This window comes from Schistocerca gregaria, chromosome 3, assembly GCF_023897955.1.
Source record: "Schistocerca gregaria isolate iqSchGreg1 chromosome 3, iqSchGreg1.2, whole genome shotgun sequence".
Taxonomy (NCBI): domain Eukaryota; kingdom Metazoa; phylum Arthropoda; class Insecta; order Orthoptera; family Acrididae; genus Schistocerca; species Schistocerca gregaria.
This window is the reverse complement of record NC_064922.1, coordinates 866,185,067-866,211,916: the sequence shown is the minus strand read 5'-3', so window position 1 is coordinate 866,211,916 and position 26,850 is coordinate 866,185,067. Positions and strand designations below refer to the sequence as shown.

The 26,850-nt window shown below is 45.5% G+C and overlaps 1 protein-coding gene across 1 annotated transcript in view; it reads right to left on the bottom strand.

Annotated features, from left to right (window-relative positions):
* LOC126355635 (uncharacterized) overlaps nucleotides 1–26,850 on the bottom strand; it is a 427,254-nt gene that overhangs the window by 64,268 nt on the left and 336,136 nt on the right. Inside the window, exon 5 of the mRNA XM_050006001.1 lies at nucleotides 13,478–13,672. Within this exon, the coding sequence (XP_049861958.1) occupies nucleotides 13,478–13,672 (195 nt within the window). The remainder of the gene's footprint in view (nucleotides 1–13,477; nucleotides 13,673–26,850) is intronic.

Here is a 26,850-nt window from a genome sequence, read left to right as displayed (position 1 = left end):
ATTTTTTACTTCTGAACAGAAAAATTCGAGAAACTTCCGTAGCTGAGTAAAATATATTTCCAACAAACAGTTATTAGAATACGAATAACATGCACACACACTTGAAAAATATTTAGATGACAGACAGAGAAAGAAGTAAACCAATAATAAATGTTATAACAATACATTAACAACAACAATAGTTTATAAGAAATTCAAGGCACTAAGGAGTAGAGAATTGTCGTCCGTACGGCAGACAAAGGGCACACTCCTTAGGAGAGGTCCTGTGGACACAGGGAAAGGAAAGTGGAAGACATCTGCGCAGAGTTCTGGAAGTCCTTCCGCTGCCCGCAAGCATGCACCACGCACTGCCAAAAACAAAACGAGCGGCATCGAAAACATCCACAACAGCAAACATTCTCAGACAGAACAAGGCCAGTCGCAGACACGCAAGCACAGCCACAGCACAAAAGCAGTTTGCTTCCCGTCTGCGGTGCGTTCAGTTGTACCGTCCTCTCTGTTGACTTACCCAGACTACACATCTGTGCTTTCTGCAGTTGGCATGCCGACTCGTTAAAATGTGTATTATGTAAAGCGTCGGTCTGTTTTTCTATCTAGTTTTCCACAGGTGTATCATTCACGGATGTTTGCTGATACGAATATCAAATGGAGTAGTGATCGTGACGTTCTCTCGGTGATTTTGCCAGAACACGGATGGGTTCCAGACACGTGACTTTAGCGGGTCGAGTTCCTGTCAACTGAGCTGAACCGAGACATCCTTCCCTGGCCTCTTCCAGTAGCATCGTCGCTCCTGGCCTCGGTGTTTCCCACTGTGGCATTCGTGCGTACACTATTTTCGGTGTTCAATGCTTTACTTTAAACTCGGCCTTTTGAAGGTGCTCTCACCCTCTTCATCATCAGAAGTTTATTAACTGCCGCTATCGATGGGTGTCTTTTATACAATACTGGTGTGGTTTACCATTGGAAGAGCGACGGCACCTGGCACGCGGTTAGGGTGCGTAAATGCAGGAAATTGTCACCAAAATTAGTGAACAACCACAATCCCAATTCACTCCCATGTCCTCGGTCGAAGAAAATGGGATGCATGCTAGCCATATACGCTGTTAAGGTCTAGTTTCGTCTTCCTCGATGTCTGTGATAGAAGTACGAGGGTAATCCCAAAAGTAAGTTCTCCTATTTTTTTATAAGTACATAGACCTGTTTATTTCTACAGTGGTTTACATCAGTTTACAGCTTAAACATTTAGTTATTTTTCGGCATAATCACCATTTCTGTCGAATCATTTTTGGAGACGCTGTGGCAGTTTTTGTATGCCCATGTCATACCAGCTCGCCGCCATGCTGTTCAGAAAGGTATGAACCCCTCTTTTTTCACCTCGTCGTCGGAGCTGAATCGCTTTCAGGCCAAATGTTCTTTTAACCTACGGAACAGGTGATAGTTACTGGGCGCCAAGTCAGGACTATAGGGTGTGGGTGGGTGATTATGTTCCACTGAAACTGTTGCGGGAGAGCAACGGTTTGCCGAGTGATCTGAGGGCGAGCGTTGTCATGGAGAATGTGTACGCCCTTGCTCAACATTCCTCTTCTCCGGTTCTGAATTGCCCGTTTGAGTTTTTTCAGAGTCTCGCAGTACCTGGCAACGTTAATTTTGGTCCCAGCGATTCAGCTCCGGCGACGAGGTGAAAGAAGAGGTTCAAAAAAATGGTTCAAATGGCTCTGAGCGCTATAGGACGTACCATCTGAGGTCATCAGTCCCCTAGAACTTAGAACTACGTAAACCTAACTAACGTAAGGACATCACACACATCCATGCCCGATGCAGGATTCGAACCTGCGACCGTAACGGTCGCGCGGTCCCAGACTGTAGCGCCTAGAAAGAATTCATAACTTTCTGAACAGCATGGCGGCGAGCTGGTATGACATGGGAATACAAAAACTGCCACAGCGTATACAAAAGCGCATCGACAGAAATGGTGATTATGTCTAAAAATAACTAAATGTTCAAGCTGTAAACTGATGTATACCATTGTAGAAATAAACAGGTCTATGCACTTATAAGAAAGTGGGAGATCTTACTTTTAGGATTACCCTCGTAGATATGTCAGTGGTCAGCAGCAAAATTCAACAAAGACATTGGCTGAACGGTTATGGAGACTGGGACGACATTCCGGTGTCCGCGTGATTGTAGCCAAGAGAGCCCGTGATTGGGAGGGGGTTGAAGGTCTTCAGTATCCTCACTCTCATTTATACATTCACGCAGCAAATATATCGCGACCTTGGTGACGTCACTGTATAATTATTAACTTGGCCACAGCTGTACGAGACGTCAGTCAGTGCCTCAGAATGAAGATGGTGAAAGGCTCTGAAAGTTCGAATTTTGATTCAAACTTCGTACTTAGTTGTCTTCTTCACTTCCAAACGCTCGCTTGACTGTCACCCCCGAGAGGACGGATACAGTGGCTCGTGGCTCACACAAATGCTGTTGGTTGTTTCTTCAGGCTTGCTGCAAAGTGGAAACTAATGACAGACTACGACTGTGAGATTCTTAGGACTCGAAGTCAAAACTTTGCTGTCGCGGGTAATGCTTTATCCTGATGCGTTATCTTATGTCTTTCACGTTCCGACTGAGAGCTTCTAACATTACTTCGACATGCAGCTGGAGTCTTCATAGGATTAGGAGTCTTCACAGGGTGCACTCCACTAAGCAATAAAAGATTCACTCTGAAAATGGGAAAGCAGCAACATTTCTTCCGCGTTGTTGGTAGCATCTCTTCCCATTCCACGGCTAAAATGATTTTATCTTTATTTGAGAGCTCTCGAATTGTAATGAATGAATCTGAGTGTTACTAGGTAAAGATATGTTGCCAGTGAGTGGCTTCACTCAAACGGGGGATGCTTAGCGTTTATCTATTTCCTACTATAGTGTACAGTATTTTGAAAGAGATCATTTACTTGTATCAGACTGTTCTTTTGTTTTTTGCAAACAAAGCACTTCGTATCATTGGCGGTAACTTCGACTCTTTGGCTTTGTCTAGCAACCTGCTGGTAAATCTGACGACATAAGTTGTGGGCGTCGGGTAACAAATGTGGGAAGTGTGCTGCTACTTCACACTCTTCACTGTCACATATTTGCTACCACTACCAGAATCCTCGTAACCGCAGCCAGAGTGCTCATTCATACAGATTGCTCGGTCCTGTAGTATTTCATGACTTGTAAATATACCATTTTCTTATAAACAATTTTACAGCCAACTTGTACCTTTCCTCGGTTAAAATCAGATATTCGTTTCCAGATGATTTTCAATGAATTTGCTGACTACCTTTCACATTTTGGGGTGTGGACTAAAAGGTCAATAACTTCATGTCTGCTGTCTGTCTCATTTATTGCGTTGGAAATAAATGCAGCATTAGTCCAATTTCAGGGACTGCAGGCATTCTGTAAACATCTTGCATTTGGTTTTGTTAACTTTTCCTCCAATTTTAATCATTGAAACGCCATCCGCTCCCGACACATACTCCTTCTTAATATCTCCAATGCCTTTACAAATCTTGTCTGGCATTGCTGTGTTGTTTTTATTACTATCTACCTGTCTTTCTTATTCATCTGTTGTAATATACAAACAATGAACCTATTAACGAATTTTTTCATATTTTCATGTTTGTTGTTAGATGCAGTGCCATCTTAACTGTTTAAATGTGATATGTATCCATCGTACTTTCCTTTTTTACGTCATATTCTTATTATTTTCATTACTTCTTTTACGAAAATTTCATTGTTTCATTACACATCGTCTTGGAGATATGGGATATTCTCTTTTATTCAGCAGTTAATATCGTGTCCCTGTTGTCGAAACTCTCCCATCCCTTATAGAGGCTGCCTCATTCCAATTTACTTTGTTTTAACTTCTTCATACATATAACACCTTTTACTGTTTTCCTGAGAACACTTGTTCGTCTATTCCAACCTCTATTAGTTTTATCCTCCTTACCACTCATAAATCTTTGCCTGCCTCTAGACTTTTTGTCCCACACTTCCTTCTGTTACCAAATAAATACTCGTTGTGTCTTAGGATGTGTCTTATGAACTTATCTTTTCTTCTGCTCAAGATGCACCATAAGGCTTTCTACTCCATAAGTACGTCTTCAGTGGTCATCTGACCATATAATCCAAACAATTCTTCTCTGACACCACATTTATAGGCTTCTTTTCTCCACCCCGTACTGCCTGTCATACACATTTCGCTTTTTTATGCTTCACAGAAATAATTTCAGAAAACTACGTTGGCTTCCACCATCGGCGTCAAAATGATTCAAATTCTTCCGGGTGTTGTATTGGGTCATTCTGCAAAATACGTTAAGATATAAACACGGTACAACACCCAGAAGAATTTTAATAAACTTTCGAAACTTTCGGAAAAGTGTTCCTAACAATTAATCTGGTATATCATGTTAAAATATGTCTTTTCTTCGAAAAGGAATTTCTTGCTATTGGCATCAGTTATTTTTCTGTCCAAGTAGCGAGACACGTCATCTCTATTTAAGTGTCTCATTTCCTAACACAATTTCACTAGAAAAACCTGATTTAATTCGACTGCATTCCACCTTGTTTTACTGTTAATGATGTTCTAAAGAAACATTTACTTTCTTTTGTATGTTCAATGCTGACCTCTCATAACTGTATTGTACAATAAAAGATGGTCATTTAGATTTACTTAGGAAGAGTGTATTTTAAGACATCCTTATATTTCAGCACAGTAGATGTATCTGTTAGGCTAGAGTCTTACGTGCCTATATCGTTACTCTGCAATTCAGACTTAAGAGTTTGGCTGAGGGTTAACACAACCACTCGCAAACTGTTACTTTGCTGTTCATCTCTTGAAGAGCACATGAGAAATATTAACACATAAATCTTGCCACGCGAACTTCGACATTTCTTATTTTGTCAAGACAGCCATTCCGCAATAATGCGTAGGTAGGAGTCTACAAAATATTTTGCATTCAGTGTAGAAAGTTCGCTACTTTGCGAAAACATCTCTTCGCAACGAAAAATGTCGTTGTTTTAATGATTGCTAATCGAGCTCGATTATCATGTCCGTCGCACGCGCTCCCCTGTTTTGCAATTCTACCGGAAGAGTTACCATTCTTTGAATGTTTTCGATGTCCTCTGTCGCTACTATCCGGGAAGGATCTGATACCTCGTCGCAGCACGCCATCTTATGGTACCAGCCCCATGTTGTAGACAGGAAGTTACAGATGTATGTTGGTCGTGGAGGCGTCGTGTTTCTGCTGAAAGCCAATACGCTAGTAATTTGGCTGCTTTCGAGGTGGAGCCATTATGTTTTAACACCAAAGCCTTGAGTGGTGTCACCACGATTTTTTCAATGTGTGTTGCTATATGTGTATTCTGGTGGAACATAAAGACAAAGCAGCGAAGAACAAAGTAACATGCACACATAAAGTAACATCCAGATACGTAAACTACATCCAGAAGGCTGAAAGAAACAGAAACTGAAAGACGTTACGTAATGAAAGAGAGATTCGAGGAGGAAGATCTCTAGGGAATATTCTATGTGGGTCATGCAGCACTAATGCACAGTCACACAGAGAAACAAGTAGGTGGACGATTGATAAGTCAGTCGCTACTTTGAATCATCAGTCGGCGGGTGGCATGGCGACTATTCCTGATATATTCGTACCCTCGTTCCGCTTGTGGTACACTGTGCTATACAGCTAAAGGCTTACTTTTTTGAAGACTCGTAACTGTCTGCCAGTGGTACACAGGAATTTGAAATTTGCCTGAAAGATGCCTACAGTATTCCTGTGTAGTGGTGCAGTAGCTTAGCGCCGTACGACGTAACACTAGGCCCCATAGACGCTTGAAACAGCAAGGTGTCGACATAATAAAAGACCAGAGCTCGGAACTTCATGTGGGCTGTAAGACGGGTTAATAATATTGCACTGGCAACAGATTTCCCCAAAATGTTTCCACTGCCGCGACTCCTATGACGATTCAACCCTTCGGTAAGGACACTGCGCCGCTGCAGCTCCATTGAACTCGATGTCAGCCTTGTAGGGTGTAGCGTGGCAGCAGTTTTGTTTTGCTATACAGTGTAGAAGCACTAGGGAGCGTCCAAACCATTCGGCGAAGTTCTAACATTGCCCGAAGCATCTCTCTTTTTCATCGCCGTCCTGGGGTTGCGAACCATTGAACTTGATGTCAGCCTTGTGGGGTGTAGCGTGGCAGCAGTTTTGTTTTGATATACAGTGTAGAAGCACTAGGGAGCGTCCAAACCATTCGGCGAAGTTCTAACATTGCCCGAAGCATCTCTCTTTCTCATCGCCGTCCTGGGGTTGTGAACCCTTGAACTTGATGTCAGCCTTGTGGGGTGTAGCGTGGCAGCATTTTTGTTTTGCTATACAGTGTAGAAGCACTAGGGTGCGTCCAAACCATTCGGCGAAGTTCTAACATTGCCCGAAGCATCTCTCTTTTTTATCGCCGTCCTGGGGTTGCGAATTTGACGTACGCACGAATGAGACGGCAAAGGATCCGTTTTGTTTGGCAGTACCCTTGGTGCAACTCGAGCATATTTGCTGTGCACTTTAGAGATGTTCCTGTACAGAGGTATTCATTCAGCGGTCCCTACTCGCAGGCGGGAAAAGCAGTTCGCTCCACAGTAATGCCTGCTGGAAGCGTACGAAATCAGAGGGATGTCGAAAGGGTTCCCCATCTGGCCTGTGGACGGAGGTCAATAGATGGATGTCTCTGTACACAGAAATGTGCGAAAATGAACGCCTCAATGGAAGGGCTGGTTTCGTGAACGCGCTTTACGCAACTTTGCCACGATTTTGATCGTCGGTGTGTTGGAAATGTTTTCCTCGGCCGTCAATAGTTCTGACCTCCATCGCAAAGATGTCAACAGAAACAGTGAAATGTTGGTAAGAGGGGCTGTGACGAACTTCCAATCGTGTGACACGTCCGCTGTGGGGTTGTGCAGAATTTTCGTGAAATCTGGTGTCAATGCGACCCCATTAAACCGTCCTACACTCCACGTGAACTTCTGAGCTCTGGCCTTTATTGCGCATGTGTCGATACCCTACTATTTGAAACGTCGGCGATCCCAGGAGTAACATCGCAGGGAGCCAAGCTTTTGTGTAGTTCGCCGGCCAGGGTGGAAGAGCGGTTCTAGGCGCTTCAGCCTGGAACCGCGCGACCGCTACGGTCGCAGGTTCGAATACTGCCTCGGGCATGGATGTGGTTGATGTCCTTAGGTTAGTTAGGTTTAAGTGGTACTAAGTTCTAGGGGACTGTTGACGTCATATGTTAAGTCCCATAGTGCTCAGAGCCATTTGAACCATTTTTGTGTGTTTACAGAGGAACGGTTGAGGCACCTCTCAGCCAATTTTCAAACGTCTGCGTTGACGTGGGAGATATTGCAGGGTTCAATTATGTTGCGCAGGGTAACCAGTGATTTCCTGCAGACTGCTTTCCTCGCCAGCTTGCGGAGAAACAACTCGTTTATTGTCTCACCAGTTTACTTAATTTACCGCTGTAATGACTCGGGCGCCTTGCATTTTGGAGGTCGACAGTTCAAATGCCCAACCCCCTTCCAGATTTAGGTTTCCTGTGTTTACCTTAAATCGCTTAAGGTGCGTGCCAGTACGCCCGCTTTGAAGTGGCGTGCCTGATTTTCCTTTTTCCTTTCTAGTTTTTAATCAATTTCCAATCTCCTTGTCGTTCAGTAACACGTAAACATTAAACTTCCTTTAGTCCATCAACGGTATTTGTAGCATTTTTATACAAACTTAGATATTGGCACGTATTAAACGCTTATGTTCTCTTCTTTTCCATTTTTCAGATTTTCTATTCCTCATTAAATGGCAAAGTACAAGTACTTCTGTCTTGAATTTCTGTTTATCTCACATTATCGTTCTACCTTATTTAAGACTTTCAAGCACACATTTTGCAAGACTTACTCCTAGCAATGTAAATTTTCTTGTAGGGACATATTTTCTTAATTTGTGAAGAAAATTTACTCACAAATGTTAAAAGCCCGACGATATCATGCTTTCAGAAGCATTCCTAAACACAGTCTGACTGCTTAGGTTGTACTAATGGGTCCGTGAGAATCTAGAGGAAGAGAATTGTTTTCCATGTGAAACTGGATGACTCGTTCATCAGTACCTTGTGAAATCAATTTTACACAAAACATAGACCGAACACGGTTATCTGATCGATGCAGGCTGTGTTAAAATGACATTCGAAGTTGACGTAATGGCTTTAGCAATCTCTGGAATGCGTTTGTAAAGTACCTTGGGCCCATAATGGAAGGAGGGAGCTCTAGTATCGGCTGTGCCTCAGAACTCATTTGTCCTGTGGTTGACCACAAAACAATCCCGCTAGTGAAATGATCGCCCAGGTCTTTCTGTCCTATTCCAATTACGACAGTTAGGAAGGGAAAGATGACTGTCTGTATGCTTCTGTACTCACATTATCCCTCTTATCTCAAGTCACGTGAAGTCTACGCATACAGTGGTGGTTGCAGAAATGTTCCACATTCCTCCAAACTGTTTTATAAATTTAAACGCCTTTACCGTGCTGCAGTCTCTATGTTAGACCTGTTTCGAGTTTTCCAATAAGGTATATTCAGCAGTTTTGGGCTGGAGTAATACAGTTTCCTTTTTTTGTATACGATACTTACAGATTAGAAAACAGTTAACGTCTTAATTTTTACATTAATTAATTTTCCTGCCGAAATCTGTATTTTCTCTCGTCAGGTAATAGGTTAAAGCGCGCACTGTCATATCATTTGTTAAAAATGAACAAATTTCCACTTCACGAATTTTTTGTTTTTTGCTTTTCATATTTTGTCAGCTAACTGCTGTGGAGCAACACGGGTGGTCTGGCAATAACAGCAGATTTTTTTTCTGTTTACTACAAATCTGCGTAATATCTGCCGTCAGTGAGTATTCACTTGGCGACTCTTTTCTTCTTATTTTTTTTTTTTTTCGCGCGGGGTAGCCGCGCGGTCAAAGCGCGTTGCCACGGTTTGCGCGGTTATCCCCGTCGAAGGTTCGAGTCCTCCCTCGAGTATGAGTGTGCTGTTGTCCTTAGCGTAAGTTAGTTTAAGTAAGATTAAGTAGTGTGTAAGCCTAGAGACCGATGAGCTTAGCAGTTTGGTCCAATAGGAACTTACCACAAATTGGCAAATTTTCTTATTTGTTTATGTTAACAGTTGCCAACGTAACGAAGTATATGGTCCAAATATAAAGACGGTTCATTTCTGTTCTCTCTGTCTATCGGTACGTGTATGTGTGTTTGTGTGTGTGTGTGTGTGTGTGTGTGTATGTGTATTTGTGTGTGTGTGTGTGTGTGCATGTATTTTTTGTTTTACTTTGTTTTACGTCAGAGATGTTGTCATTATGTTAAAATATTTTGGGGAGTGGGATTGTGGTTAGTCGGGGAAGGAATCAGACATTTGAACGTGGATCTAATAACTGTCTACGAGTGGACAGAGACCTCTAGATTTTATAATGGTCTGATTTTTCGTTTAGAGTTTATTCTGGGGGATTCACTGAAGAGTGAGCCGAAAGCAATGTGTCATTATGCTGATTATCTCCTGTTGGGGTGTTAATCCAATATTTTATCCGTTAATGTGAATGTCGAATACGAATAACAAATAACTATGAGCAGCAGTTTCTTAATGTAAGACTTACGACGTGAACTGTTCGTAATCTATTAGTATTATATATTTAAAAAACTGTATTATTCCAAAGAAACTCCAATGAAGGTGCATTAATGCAAAACCATCTGGTACGTACATTTGTACAGATTGCGTTTAAAAAAGGCATTTCAATTTATTGTAGGAATATTCACCTTCTTGCTGCGTATGGTGACCACACTAACAAACTTATGGAAAAGTTCCCTCTTCCTTCCATAGGCCCCATTACCTTCGTTGAACGTCTGTTTCCCCTTTTCAGCGAGCTATACCGACCTGTGAAGGTCGCAGCAGCACATGGGAATTCCTTTTTTATCTGTTGTCCTGCCTCCTTCATAAGGACTTTATATGATGGAACAGTACTCAATAATTGATCATACCAAAGTCTTTATGCAGTATTTCCCGTCCTCATAAACTATGGCTGAGAATTCTGATACCAGCCACATACGCTGACAAAAAGTCGGATTGTACGTGGGACTGTTGACAGCTTATGAATCCTAGTGTTCGGCCTAGGGATCTATCGCGTTTTACCGCATCAGCAGTAACAATGTGATCAGCAGTTGCCACCACTGTTGGTTTCTTTCTTTGAGTTGTGCCTTTTCCCGCATTTAGGCAGAGTCGGCATGCTTAATCGGATTAGGCAATGTTAGTTTAAGGGGTGGCCGCATGCTCTTCCTGCCGTCAACCCGTACCCCCAGGACAGAATTAGTGTAATCCAAATGTCTGCGACTAGTGTAATCCATGGAATAGAGCGAAAGTGTTCAAATGTCTGCGAGTCGTGTACCTGAGGTGGGATGTGGGGACCAGCCCGATATTCTCCTAGGGGGATGTGGAAAACCGCCTAAAACCACATACAGGCTGGCCGGCACACCGGCCGTCCTCGTTAACCCGCCGGGCGGATTCGATCCGGGGCCGACGCCTACCCGGGTCCAGGAAGCTCTGGGCCAACCTGGCGGGTGTTGGCGCCGCTGTTAATACGAACTGTTAATAAGCGGTTACTTGAAAGAGAGATCTGAGACAGACGCCCTGTAGCCTGCATTCCACTCACCCCCAACCATCGCCAATTGCGATTTCAGTGGTGTCAAGCGAGAGCTCATTGGAGGGCAGGATGAAGGTCTCCCATGTTTTCCATCTTGGTGGCAGTGATGGCCGTGTGTTGGTTAGAGGAGGGCCTGCAACCATCCTGTTTGCGTGTTAGACACACTAGACTTATGCCTGGAGTTTTATTTTCGGGTGCGATTTCGTAGGACAATACGAGAACTCTCGTGGTTACCCCAAGCACCGTGACTGCAAATTTGTAAGTCAGTGAGGTGATTCGAGATGTTGAGCTGTCATTCATGAACAGCAATACGAGGTCTGTTTTCCAGCAGGATAACGCTCGCTCACATACTGCTGTTCTAACCCAACATGTTTTACAGAGCGTCGACATGCTTCCTTGGCCTGCTCGTTCACAAGATCTGTTTCCAATTGAGCACGTATGGGTCATCATCGGACAATGACTCCAGAGTCATCCACAAACAGCATTAACCGTTGTTGTATTCACCGACCAAACGCAATAGGCATGGAACGCAATTCCAGAAACTGACATCCAGCGCCTGGACAACCACAATGCGTACAAATTTGATGCTTTCTTACAACATTCTGGTGGTTACACCAGTTGTTCATGTGCCAGGATTTCACATTTGCAGTAGATGATCTTTCGCTTACATTAACCTGTGATTTTACAGCGTTAATCACTAACTCTGTTATCTAGGCAAGTGTGATAACGAAATTCATTGCTCTACATCAATTACACTATTGAGCATTAAAATTGCTACACCAAGAAGAAATGCAGATGCTAAACGAGTATTCATTGGACAAATATATTATACTAGAACTGACATGTGATTACATTTTCACGCAATTTGGGTGCATAGATCCTGAGAAATCAGTACCCAGAATAACCACCTCTGGCCGTAATAACGGTCTTGATACGCCTGGCCATTGAATCAAACAGAGCTTGGATGGCGTGTAAAGGTACAGCTGCCCGTGCAGCTTCATCACGATACCACAGTTCATCAAGAGTAGTGACTGGCGTATTGTGACGAGCCAGTTGCTCGGCCACCATTCACCAGACGTTTTCAATTGGTGAGAGATCTGGAGGATGTGCTCGCCAGGGCACCAGTCGAACATTTTCTGTATCCAGAAAGGCCCGTGCAGGACCTACAACATGCGGTCGTGCATTATCCATCTGAAATGTAGAGTTACGCAGGGATCGAATGAAGGGTAGAGCTACGAGTCGTAACACATCTGAAATGTAACGTCCACTGTTCAAATTGCCGTCAATGCGAACAAGAGGTCACCGAGATATCTAACCAATGGCACCCCATACCATCACGCCGGGTGATACGCCAGTATGGCGATGACGAATACACGCTTCCAATGTGCGTTCACCGCGATGTCGCCAAACACGGATGCGACCATCATGGTGCTGTAAACAGAACATGGATTCATCCGAAAAAATGACGTTTTGCCATTCGTGCACCCAGGTTCGTCGTTGAGTACACCATCGCAGGCGCTCCTGTCTGTGATGCAGCGTCAAGGGTAACCGCAGCCATTGTCTCCGAGCTGATAGTCCATGCTCCTGCAAACGTCGTCGAACTGTTCGTGCAGATGGTTGTTCTCTTACAAACGTCCCCATATGTTGACTGAGGGATAGAGACGTGGCTGCACGATCCGTTACAGCCAAGCGGATAAGGTGCCTTTCGACTCGACTGCTAGTGATACGAGGCCGTTGGGATCCAGCACGGCGTTCCGTATTACCTTCCTGAACCCACCGATTCCATATTCTGATAACAGTCATTGGACCTCGACCGACGCTAGCAGCGATGTCACGATATGATAAGCTGCAATCGCGATAGGCTACAATCCGACCTTTATCGAAGTCGGAAACGTGATGGTACGCATTTCTCCTCCTTACGCGAGGTATCACAAGAACGTTTCACCAGGCAACGCCGGTGAACTGCTTTTTTGTGTATGAGAAATCGGTTGGAAGCTTTCCTCATGTCAGCACGTTGTAGGTGTCGCCACCGGTGCCTACCTTGTGTGAATGCTCTGAAAAGCTAATCATTGGCATATCACGGCATCTTCTTCTTGTTGGTTAAATTTCGCGTCTGTAGCACGCCATCTTCGTGGTGTAGCAATTTTAATGGCCAGTAGTGTATTTTTTAGTGTTGCGAATTTTTTCCGTTAGTATATAATCACACCTGCCAGTAGTGACTGTTCTTCCTGATCTTACACTTAGGTCTACCTGATTTCATGCAATGCGACTATATGTAAATCTTGAATCTTGTACTCTTAGCAGTCGATTAGTATAGGATTTCAGCTGGTTGTCACTCAGTACTAGGCGTAACATTTCGTTTGCCCAGCCACATGGAGTTGACTGGCAGGTGCTCATTGAAAATAAATGACAGCCTCCTGTAATGATGGTACTTCATCGAGTTGTGAGAGCCAGTTAGAACAGTATCTGACGTTGTGGCTAGAAGTGAAACATGCAATATCATGCTACAGTCAGTCACTTATCAATCGCCTGTCCTACAATGTAGATAATCGATATGGTGATTGTAGCAGCAGGCACAACGAAAGGATGCCAAAAACAACAAAAGAAAATGACAGAAATGAGTAAGGAAGGAAGGTGCAAAAGTTAGCAAAGAGTTAGCGACACATATAGAAACACACATAGATCAAGGAAGTCTGCCCTCCCAGAGGGTAGCGGGTACCCACCGCTCGGTCCTGCGTCTCGACAATGAGGTGATTGTTTTTCAGAGTCATGGTGATAACGCTACCGTTGGCGTGGCTGCGCACGCTGCCGGCAGAGGCGCTGCCGGCGAGCAGCGGCGACTGGGAGCTGACGTCATCGATGGCGGCGCCATCCAGGACGGCGTTGTGTGCGGAGCAGTGGGCGGCGGCCGCCTTCAGCTGCGGACACACAGCACACCGGGGCTCCGCCCTCACCTCACTGGAACTCGCCTCCCCGCGCTCCCGTCTCTCTCTGCCGGGGACAAGCAGGTGGCGGCGTGCGCACGGTAGTGCACGGCGAGGGAGCTACTGTCGTCTAAATCTGCTGAACAGGGACGAAGTTCCATCTACGCTGAGGCAGTTAAGCAAAAGTTGTTGACAGCCCTAGAGTCTCACCTCATATGCTATGAATCAACTTGTACCACCCCCACGCAACACACAAACATATCCAAAATGAGATTTTCACTCTGCAGCGGAGTGTGCGCTGGTGTGAATCTTCCTGGCAGATTAAAATTGTGTCCCAGACCGAAATTCGAACTTGGGAAGTCTTCAGGTCGGGATTCTATACCGATTAGGTTCCTTTCAGATTACGCTGATACAATACCTCCGTACTTAGCAATCATATACAACCGCTCGCTCACCGATAGATCTGTACCTGCAAATTGGAAAATTGCGCAGGTCGCACCAGTGTTTAAGAAGGGTAGTAGGAGTAATCCATCGAACTACAGACCTATATCATTGACGTCGGTTTGCAGTAGGGTCTTGGAGCATATACTGTATTCAAACATTACGAATCACCTCGAAGGGAACGATCTATTGATACGTAATCAGCATGGTTTCAGAAAACATCGTTCTTGTGTAACGCAGCTAGTTCTTTTTTCGAACGAAGCAATGGTCGCTATCGACAGGCGATCTCAAGTTGATTCCGTATTTCTAGATTTCCGGAAAGCTTTTGACACCGTTCTTCACAAGCGACTTCTAATCAAGCTGCGGGCCTATGGGATATCGTCTCAGTTGTGCGACTGGATTCGTGATTTCCTGTCAGGAAGGTCGCAGTTCGTAGTAGTAGACGGCAAATCATCGAGTAAAACTGAAGTGATATCAGGTGTTCCCCACGGAAGCGTCCTGGGACCTCTGCTGTTTCTGATCTATATAAATGAACCGGCCGGAGTGGCCGAGCGGTTCCAGGCGTTACAGTCTGGAACCGCGCGACCGCTACGGTCGCAGGTTCGAATTCTGCCTCGGGCATGGATGTGTTTGGTGTCCTTAGGTTAGTCCTAAGTTCTAGGGGACTGATGACCTTAGAAGTTAAGTCCCATAGTGCTCAGAGCCATTTGAACCATTTGATCTATATAAATGACCTGGGTGACAATCTGAGCACTTCTCTTAGGTTGTTCGCAGATGATGCTGTAATTTACCGTCTAGTAAGGTCATCCGAAGACCAGTATCAGTTGAAAAGCGATTTAGGAAAGATTGCTGTATGGTGTGTCAGGTGGCAGTTGACGCTAAATAACGAAAAGTGTGAGGTGATCCACATGTGTTCCAAAAGAAATCCATTGGAACTCGACTACTCGGTAAATAGTACAATTCTCAAGGCTGTCAATTCAACTAAGTACCTGGGTGTTAAAATTACGAACAACTTCAGTTGGAAAGACCACATAGATAATATTGTGGGGAAGGCGAGCAAAGGTTGCGTTTCATTGGCAGGACACTTAGAAGATGCAACAAGTCCACTAAAGAGACAGCTTACACTACACTCGTTCGTCCTCTGTTAGAATATTGCTGCGCGGTGTGGGATCCTTACCAGGTGGGATTGACGGAGGACATCGAAAGGATGCAACAAAGGGCAGCTCGTTTTCTATTATCACGTAATAGGGGAGAGAGTGTGGCAGATATGATATGCGAGTTGGGATGGAAGTCATTAAAGTGAAGACGTTTTTCGTCGCGGCCAGATCTATTTACGAAACTTCAGTCACCAACTTTCTCATCCGAATGCGAAAATATTTTGTGGAGCCCAACCTACATAGGTAGGAATGATCATCAAAATAAAATAAGAGAAATCAGAGCTCGAACAGAAAGGTTTAGGTGTTCGTTTTTCCCGCGCGCTCTTCGGGAGTGGAATGGTAGAGAGATAGTATGATTGCGGTTCGATGAACCCTCTGCCAATCACTTAAATGTGAATTGCAGAGTAATCATGTAGATGTAGATGTAGACCTTTGCCTTCCGCGAGCAAGTGCTCTGCAGACTGAGCCCAAGCACTACTGGCGACCCCCGTTCTTCCAGGAGTGCCACCCTCTCAAGGTTCACAGAACAGCTTCTGTGAAGCTTTGAAGGTAGGAGACGAGGTACTGGCGGGAGTGAAGATTTGAGGAGAGGTCGTGAGTAGTTCGTGGGTAGCTCAGTAGGTAAAGCACTTGCCCACCAAAGGCAAAGGTCCTGAGTTCGAGTCTCGGTCTGGCACACAGGAGATTTCACACAAACATACGTCTTCGCTCTAAGTGACATGGACACAGCAAGAGATCTAAACCCTTTTTCCAAAAGAGAAATACTGGAACAATGAACAAAGAGCCTACAAGCTACTTTGGTTATATTTCGTATTCCAACCAATATAGTATGAACTTTATTGCAGAAGTGACGTCCAGAAATGCTGTTGCACGGAAACAGATGAGAACAACCAGAAACTGTGAGAACTTATGCACAAGGTTTGTGTCGCTCTAGAGCTGAGTGCACGAGCCCCGAGTACTGGAGTTTGCTCCGTACGAAAGCAGCTGATGGGTCTAACGGTGAGACGTACTGAATCACTGCGGGCTGGCTGTAGCAGACGCTGGACTCTCTAGCTAATTGACAATCCTCATATTTGACAAACAGTAGTTAAATCAAAAGATAGCTCAAGCTAATTCTTTGATTAGTTAACAGAAAGCTCGTTCATGACCGATGTAAAGACAAAGTTTCTTTAAGACAAGTGTGGCACTTACAAAAGCTCCATAGCAACCGAGACTATAAGTGTATGTTTTTCAGCCTGGCATTTTAAAATGTGGATTACAGGGCCCATTCAGTATAATGGACTCAGCGCGTGTTGTAATAGCCAGACATTGAGTACCAGTGTAGAAGTCACTATATCGTGACTGCGCCGCTGGGATGACCTCAGATGACTTACTGAAGTGTCGGCTATGCCCACCACCATGGAGGACTCTGCAAAAGTTGTCATCGCTGCACTTGAATTTGCCAAGCCCTGGTCTGCAGTTGTCTAAGTTTCATGAAGCTTATATTTCGTCGCCGGCCGCTGTGACAGAGCAGTTCTAGGCGCTTCAGTCCGTAACCATGCTGCTGCTACGGTCGCAGATTCGAATCCTGCCTCGGCCATGGATGTGTGTGATGTCCTTAGGTTTGAGTAGTTCTAAGTCTAGGGGACTGATGCCCTCAGATGTTAAGTCCCATAGTGCCTGGAGCCATTTGAACCATATATTTCGTCTCTGTTTGAGTTATTTGTATTACATTATGTTTGCTTCTGTGATAAATAAGTTAGCGGATCATGTCTGACATTCCCAAACAGGCTGCCTACGATTGCTCGAAAACCGTGGTAGGTGATACTGCGAGTTACTCACTGTGACTGTTGATGACATTTTTTGATCGCCACTGGCCCACTTGTTAGTATCAGCAGATGTTTCTGCGGACCAATAATTTTAGACATAGCATGCGAGTAACGGTAGCGTTTTACGTTAATAAACTACTGCACCTAACACGCCAACACATTACTTGGCGGCCGGTTTCGTGTATACGAGGGTATTCGGAAAGCAAGGTCCGACCGGGCGTGATTTGGAAACCACAGTGAAAATTTGACGAAGCTTTGCTCAGTTGTTGAGCAGTGCTTCCAGCATGCCCAAAGGTTGTGTCACGTCGGTCTTCTCAGTCCTGAGCGCACACTGACAAGGTAAAGATGCTTAGAAAATAGTGTCTTCAGGCAAGTATGGGTGCCTGCAATGAGATTTTGCGTGATTTCATGCAAGCATCTCATAACGTACCTGTCATGCAGTTCCTTCTTCGTGACGGTTCTCGGCACTACACTGCATCTGCAACGGTGGCGCTTCTGGAGCGTTTTCGATGGGAAGTGTTTCATAACCTCCAGACAGCCTGAACGCGACTCCCCCTGAGCTTCATCTCTGCTCACATGAAACGTCGGCTATGAATACAACATTCTGGTATAGACAACTAGCTGCAGACCAGAGTAGAGAAGTGGCAGAAAGCACAGGTGACTGCCGTCTACGACGAGGGTATGGGAAAGTTGGTGCAACGTTACGACATGTGTCTAAATCAGAGCGGCGACAGTGTCGAGAAGTAGCTGCAAGGTGTAGGTAACTGTTGCAAATAAGCGCTTTTCATTTCCGCAGTGGTCTCCATTTCGCGACCGTTCGAACCTTACTCTTTGAATAGCCTTCGTATAACCGTCCGCGTATAAGAAAAAAAAAAAAAAGAAAAGAAAAGAAAAGAAAAGAAAAAGACGGTGGATAAGTGCCAGGCTACCAATGTGTGAATTTGCCTACTCATCGAAAGCTAGTTTTACTTCCTCTCTTTCATGTGCAACCTGTAACTCCTGCGCTATCAGTTCACTGTTCCATTTTTTTTCTTTCTAGCCGCGAGGTTCTAGCCACCTTGCTACGGGTCGCGCGGCTCCTCCTTAGAGTAAGATAGCTTAAGTTAGATTAAGTAGTCTGTAAGCCTAAGGACCTATGGCCTCAGCAGTTTTGTCCCATAGGAACTCACCACAAATTTCCAAATTTTCTCTTTTTCTACCTCAAAGTTCAAACAAAGTGTCCCACGTCAAATTCTGACTCCCAGTGAAAATTACACCTCGACAGGTTCAGTTTAATCTCCCTCCAGAGCCAAGTTGTTGGGTAGGTTCAATCCTATGTTATGTTATGTTATGTTAACTGGGGACCTAGAAACGATGGAGAGGCCCCTTCCCCGCCACAGCCGCAGTGGTCCACAACCCCACAACGACTACCGCAGTCCACTTCACCCCTCCGCCGCGCCACACCGAACCTAGGGTTACTGTGCGGTTCGGTCGCCGGTAGACACCCCCAGGGAACGTCTCACACCAAACGAGTGTAACCTCTATGCCTGCGTGGTAGAGTAATGGTGGTGTACGCGTACGTGGAGAACTTGCTTCCACAGCAATCTCCGACATAGTGTAGCTGAGGCAGATAAGGGGAACCAGCCCGCATTCACCGAGGCAAATGGAAAACCGCCTAAAAACCATCCACAGACTGGCCGGCTCACCGGACCTCGACACACATCCACCGGGCGGATTCGTGCCGGGGACCGGCGCTCCTTCAGGCCCGGAAAGCCGTGCATTAGACTGCACGGCCAAACGGGCGGGCGGTTCAATCCTAGGTTTTCTTTTCTTCAGGCAGTAGCTTCTTTGATTTCTGGCATTGCGACTGAATACACTGTATTCGTAGCGCTCCAGGGTAACAGATTCGGTAAATCGGCTCAAATGTCACAAAGCAGAGGTAAATCGTGCCTAGAAAAGCTCTGCGGTTGACGACAACTTTAATTTACTTACGTGCCGAGCTATTCTACCAAGGAGGAACTTACGGTTCCATTAATGAAATCGCACTCAGCAAATAGTTACTCGTGTAAGTCAACTCTCTAGAAGCGTACGGGCAGCGCGTGAGAGCAGGTGAAGCGCAGCGTGGGGTGGTGGTGGTGGTGGTGGTCGGGTGTTCTGTCAAGATACGTCTGCGGCAAGCGAGGCGGTGCGCAAACAACAGTTACGATTCGACCGGCTCTTGCGGGAGGAGGGGCTGGAGAGGGGGAGAGAGGAGAGGTGAGGAGAGGGAAGCTCCCGATGAAGCTGCGGTAGGCGGTGCTCAGAGTTGCCACTGACCTCGGAGGAAACCGGCGGAAGAGTTAGAAGGAGGTTTCGGAAGCACTGTGCGCCGAGAGGAGGTCTACCTCGTTCTGAAACAAGGACAACAAAACACTGTGACAGCACGGGGCAAGGGAACGTGCACTCTGTGACAGTAGCAACAAGTGGATGTCTGACGTAGCGCTTAGGATTGTGACCAACAAGGGGGAGCCCAGGGAGGGTCGCAAGTTCCACTCACAGATTCACCAGATCTCGTTCTATTCGTACAGGAAATGTTGCAAACATTCTGTCGCATTAGATTCCTGGAAACTGTTCCACGATGAACCACATACAACGCACAATCGTGTGAATTTCGCCACATGTGTTACAGTGGTTGGATGAAGATTTTACTAATAGAACTCACTACTTTATAATAAACTGTGAATGTGTCACAAAAACAAAAGCAACACCTGGTGTGCCCCAAGGAAACGCAAGTTTTCAATACGCATAAACAATCAGAAAGAATCAGCAGCAATATCAAAGTGTTCGCTGACAGTACTGTTATCTACATAGCGGCAGTGTTCTCGGACGATTTTATGGAAATCCAGAAAGACTTGGACAATATTTCCATTTCATTCACGAATTGCAGTTGTACTTGAGCGTCGACAAATCCAAATCGGTGCCTATAACAAAGAGGAAGAACGAGGCTGAATCCCATTTCAAGGTTAATGGCGAACGTGGGAGATATTACAACGGCTTCCTCGAGGTGTACGAGAAAATTTTTCTCGTATTAGAAATGGAACACCGGGCGAGGAAAATGGACTGTATATGACGAAATCGTAACAAACATATCGAGAGTCTTAAGAGATACTTGGGATGGCCGAGTGATTTATATGAACTTTGTAGACGCTACTAGAAGGGTAGAAGGAGGTTCTGTTCCAAAAAACACACCATTCTGCCGTTGTGACAGACGATACCCAGTCTGGTGGGCTGGACAGTAACTCTAATCCAAGAGGAGACAGAAAGAAATATAAGTTACGAGCTAAATGACAGAAGCAAATTTCTTGACTCTAAATAGAATAGATTCTAAGAGAACTATTGCCTGGAAGAAAGGACTGACAGGGAGTGGCAGGCATAGAGACAGAAAGAGAGAGAGAGTGATAGGACACACACACACACGCGTGTGCGCGCTGAAAGAGAGAGAGAGAGAGAGAGAGAGAGAGAGACACACAAAGTGAGGAAGGTGTGGTGAAATATTTGTAACAACTTCTCGGAGGAGTCCTTAGTACTGTAATTAGTTTTGAAAGAGGTCAAAAAGTGACATGGGTTAATACGGAATCGATAAACACAGACACTAAAATAAACATTCTCACCCCAGGTGCAACGGATGATGTCATCACTCAACCCCGAAAGAAAGAGAGCCACACCATATTTTAAATAGAAACGTTTCCCTGTCGTAATCAACAGACAGTCCACACCAAATCCATGGCGCCCGGTCTGAAGCACATCCAATAAGTAGTGCCACAACACTAACGAAGAATCAGTTTTTTGAACATCCGAAATAAATTATTGCCTCATCAACCTTACATCACATAGTTACAGACAGCTTGTGTTGTGCCTAAACAGAAACCTCTAAAACTGGCACATTGCGCTCTATCGTACAGACCTACTTGTCACACTTCTGTCATGTGCGTACAAAGCACTGGAGCACTTAGTCAAACATAAAATACAATGACAATCTCTGAGAATTACAGCATCATTACCACTGCAAAACTGGGTTCAGAGAGAGTAAACGAATAAACGAAACACGAAACTAAAAAATCAAGACATTCTAAGTAAGGTTATTCATAAGTTTGTGGCGTAGCAATATGTGATTCAGTCTTGCAGTCAACTTTGCGCCTCTGCAGGTGCTGTATGGACAGCGGCCCAGGTTTCTCGTAGTTGGTCTCGACATCACGCAGAGCCTGAATCAAACCTGCAGGCCAGTCACAGGCTGTTTAACACCAACAACTATTAAGACATTGCATTCACCTGCAGGCACAGCGCCGCCCGTTATCTGACGTCGAGTGGCACATCACAGACAGGGGCGAAAGGTGTGTAGCGCCTCGGCCCACACCCCTCCGCTGCAGCAGCAGCGGCTATCTGCTCGTGTGAAGTTCAAGAAGAGTTTCTTGCAGCATCTTGTTCCGCTTCAGCCACATCCAAGAAAAGCCACGAACTATGGAAACAGAAATACCTGAAGAAGAACTGCCACCATCCATGACGAGGGACGGCGTACGTGGAAGTCCTTAAACAGAGTGGGCACAGGCGTTTTAAGATTGACGGAAAACCTTACGAAACATCGTGAAGAAGGAGACTCACAGCGCGGAGAGAAACCTGTAGTACCGCCTTTATCCGTATTCGTGAGCAGGGTTGGAACTGTCACAGGCTAAAATCAATGTCATTAACGTAGCTAAATACAGGTTAACACATGTGTAAATACTGTAAACAGTTTAATTATTTATGTCCATTTATATCCTGTGTGGTACTTTACACCATGGTATGAATTCTCAGTTGATTAATATGTCCATGCATGTTTCTTTTCTTCACACCCAGTACCTGTATCGTTTGGTATTACTGACAAGAAGCGATATAGAAATTTCCTTAAAACACAAAATTTTCGGTAGTTAAATAAATAACAGCTTACATATTAGGTCCTACAGGAATCTGTGAGAAGTAACTGGGAAGCTCACAGGGAGAACAAATAGTGAAATAAGGAGCAATTAAGACTGTCGGAGCGTGTGAAATAAAGTTGCGTAATTGTTGAGTGAGCCACGTACACTGCGTGAAAGAAAAAATATGACAATAGAACGTAGTTATGTCGAAAAGGTATATCTTTATGTCTGTCTGTAATGACAGTAAAGATACGGATATTTTAAAATGACTTCACATTTGGGAACTGATAAATTGGGAAGTAGCTCAAATTCCGTTTAGGTTTTACGGTTAGCCAGATAGGAGATTTTCGTATTTTTTGATAACAATAAAGAAACCTTAGTTGGCAATTAGAGCTGCTTCCAGTGTAGAAGAACTGCTCAACTTCATCTGCTTCGTGATTAACAATTTTGATATTAAGCTTCTCGCTAATCTCATTTCTGTTTCTTCTGCGTCTTTCTTCGCTTTATGCTCACTTCATATTTTGCACTGAACAGATCCCCGTGAGGGACTGCGTGCCTGTATTACACCCTTCTTAATCTGAGAACTTGTAAAGTGTTAGCAATAGTGAAAATTTCAGAATCGACTAAGATAGCAGAGACATGTCGAGACATGTCAGGACTGTGTACGGCGAGAAATCTTCACACAGCAGGAGTTATTTTCGTAAACACTGATAAACCTGCTACAAATACAGACGTGAGTTTAAAATCGTCCTCTTAAGCTAGTTACAACTACATGCTACCTTTACAATAAGAATCGCAGCAACACAACAAACTTCAGTGGATCGAATATCCAGTGTGGACGGTACGACGACGACAGAAGTGTATGACACAACTTTTGGCAGCCGAAAACTGAGGGCCCACGACTGCACCTTGCGTTTAGCTTCCTGCATCCGACATTCAGCTGCAACAGTAGAGGAGGAGCAGAAAGAAATACAAAAAAACGTCAACTTGTAGGAGGGGAGATACCGAGGATACTACTGCTAATGATAGACCATTGACGGCGATTAAAAAGAGTCGAACACTCAGGACAGAGTCTTGCGAAACCCCATTCTCTTGTATATGCGGTGCACTGTGGGAAGCACCAACGCGAACTATGAAAGTGAAGAGCGACAGAAGGTTCTGTAAAATAATCGAGACCGGAGCCCAGAGACACTGCTCATTGAGAGTAGCGAGGATGTGGTATCGCCAAGATGTGTCGTAGGCCTTCATCGGGGTTGTAAAAGATGGCAATAAGGTATTGTCGCCGGGAAAAGGCCGATCGAATGGCAGACTCCAGGTGCACCAAATTTTCGATGGAGGAGCGTCGGCGAAAACCTCCCTGGGGCAGAGTCAGAAGGCCCCAAGACTCAAGGAGCCAACATAACCATTGGCTTGACATATGGTCGAGCAGTTTGCACAGAAAGTTAGTGAGGCTGATAGGACGATAGCTATCGACATCTATGTGGTTCTTCCGTGGCTTTTCCAATGGAATGATGATACTTTCCTTCCACTGCGACGGGAATTCGCCATCGCTCCAGATGCAGCTGAAGACGACAAGGAGTCGGCGTTGGGAATCTGCTGACAGGTGTTTCGACATTTCCGAATGGATGCGGTCTGGGCCAGGAGAGGTGTCAGTACAATCGGCAAGGGCACTGAGAAATTCCAACTCACTCAGCATTATAAGACTCAGGGTAGCGTGGAGCAAAAGATAGGGTTGTCATTCCAGTGTGTTTGAGGAGACGAAAGATGGGATGGTAATTCTCAGACACTCTGCAATTACGTATGGAAATTTGTGGAAATTCCAGATACACCTGCAGGGTTCTGATAGCTGTAAAATCGGCAGAGCTTAGTCCAAACCTGAGAGGGGGAGGTTCGTGTTCCAGTGGTGGAGACATAGCATTCCCAACACTCTTGCTTCCTTCGTTTGATGAGGAGGCGAACCTGGGCATGGAGCCATTTGATGGCAATAAAGTTCTCCAGGGAGGGGTGGCGCTTCTGGAGTTGTAGCCCCCCCCCCCCCTATATGGTCCCTAATGGCCACACCGACTTCCGCCAGAGACAACCGCAGGTAAAAGGGATTTCCGATTCAGCTGTGGCAACAATGGTATTAGTAATGGTATGGATAGCTTCATCGATGGTCATATGCAACACATACTCAATATTGGTAGTAGACGTGAGACTGTCCCAGTCAGCCTTGGTAAGAGCCGACCTAGGCAAGCGTCGAAATGAGGGATGCTAGGGTACACACAGGAAGAATTGAAAGTGGTCACTACCACACAAGTCGTCATGTATTCTCCACTGGATAGATGGGAGAAGGCAGGGACCGCAAACTGGGAGATCAGTGGCTGAACAGGTACCATGTGCCAGACTGAAATGCATGGGGGCACCTGTATTTAAGAGGCAAAGGTTGAGTTGAGTTAGTAGGTCCAGAACATCTTTGTCATGGCCAGTAACCTTGGTGCCACAACACAAAAGGTTTTGGTCGTAAAATCAGCCAGAAGGAGAAGAGGTGGGGGGAGTTGAGGAATCAGTGCAGCCAATACATGGGGTGGTGCACCACCATCTGGAGGGAGGTAGATGTTACAAACAGTATGTTCCTCTATTGTTCTCACCCTGACAGCCACAGCTTCTAAAGGTGTTGGAAGAGGCACAGGTTCACTACAGACAGAGGTAAGGACGATGATGTAAACTGCACCTGGCGGTCTGTCACTGGCAGGACCTTTTCTTGTAGTACCCCCAATAGCCACAAAGGGCAGGGGTCTGCATTGCAGGAAACCAGGTTTCCTGAAGGACAATGCAAAAGCACTTGTAACGCTTAAAAGTTGATGTAACTCAGCCAGGTGGGAGAAGAAACCGCTGCAGTTGCAAAGGATGATGACGCTTTCTGAAATTGGGGAAGACATGTAGTGATCAAGGAGGCAGGTTAAGCCTCAGCATCATCTGGCCACCAGTTGGGTATTTGTATCCATTGTCGTTGCAGATATCAGTGAGATATAGGTCCTCAGGGGACATTAAGATGTCCATCTCATCCTCAGGTGCAGAACCTGTAAGGAGTGGTGGTGTTGGAACCAGTGGAGAGTCCTGCAGCCTTATTCTTGGTTTGCTTGGCCTGTCGGTTCCCTTTAGAGGCTTGCTGGGAAGACTTCTCTGAAATACACTCCTGGAAATTGAAATAAGAACACCGTGAATTCATTGTCCCAGGAAGGGGAAACTTTATTGACACATTCCTGGGGTCAGATACATCACATGATCACACTGACAGAACCACAGGCACATAGACACAGGCAACAGAGCATGCACAATGTCGGCACTACTACAGTGTATATCCACCTTTCGCAGCAATGCAGGCTGCTATTCTCCCACGGAGACGATCGTAGAGATGCTGGATGTAGTCCTGTGGAACGGCTTGCCATGCCATTTCCACCTGGCGCCTCAGTTGGACCAGCGTTCGTGCTGGACGTGCAGACCGCGTGAGACGACTCTTCATCCAGTCCCAAACATGCTCAATGGGGGACAGATCCGGAGATCTTGCTGGCCAGGGTAGTTGACTTACACCTTCTAGAGCACGTTGGGTGGCACGGGATACATGCGGACGTGCATTGTCCTGCTGGAACAGCAAGTTCCCTTGCCGGTCTAGGAATGGTAGAACGATGGGTTAGATGATGGTTTGGATGTACCGTGCACTATTCAGTGTCCCCTCGACGACCACCAGAGGTGTACGGCCAGTGTACATACGGTTCACGTCCACGCTGTCGCGGCATGCTACCAGTGTTAAAGACTGCGATGGAGCTCCGTATGCCACGACAAACTGGCTGACACTGACGGCGGCGGTGCACAAATGCTGCGCAGCTAGCGCCATTCGACGGCCAACACCGCGGTTCCTGGTGTGTCCGCTGTGCCGTGCGTGTGATCATTGCTTGTACAGCCCTCTCGCAGTGTTCGGAGCAAGTATGGTGGGTCTGACACACCGGTGTCAATGTGTTCTTTTTTCCATTTCCAGGAGTGTAGGTTCAGTCATGAAGAAAGACTGTGAAGCTCTTTGTCTAGCAGGCTTTGGCTCCTTTAGCCACTGAGGTGTAATCATTCAAATTTGCGTTCAGCCTCTTGGTAAGTCAGCTAGTCCAGGGTCTTGTACTCCATGAGTTCGCACTCCTTCTGGAGTACTGTGCAGCAGGGGAAGTGGTGCTCTCCACAGTTGATACAAATAGGAGGAGGTGCACATGGAGTATTTGGATGCAGTGGACGTCCATAATCTCGACAAGTGTCGCTGGAATTGCAGCTTGAGGACATGTGCCCAAATTTCCAGCACTTAAAGCAGCGCATAGGGGGAGGTTCATGATGATGTCTGGTTTGTGGGGCGTTCAACTCTGCAGTCATCAGCGCCTGTACACATTCCCAAACTGTACACATTCCAATCGAGCCACTTTTACAAATGATGATGAAATGCTAAGGGCAACAAAAACACCCACTTCCCAGACACAGAAAATCCCCAAACTGGCCCGGAATCGAGCCCAGTACCACGACAATCAGAGGTAGCAACGCTAACCACTATATCACGAGCTGCAGACTGCAAGGGGGAGGGCCATATACTTTAACGTCACAGTGGCAAACATCGCCTTGACTTTTCAGGCAATGGCCACCCTCAAAGGCCAAGATGAAGGCGCTGGTAGCAATCCTATTGTCTTTGTGTCCCCTGTAAAAGCGCTGGATGAAATGAACAACCTGTCGATCTAAATTGGCGCGGAGCTTGTCGTCAGACTACATTACTACAAAAGAAGGTCGCGATAGAAAATAATCCTCTCGACTTTTTTGGGTACTGACCAAAACAGGAATATCAC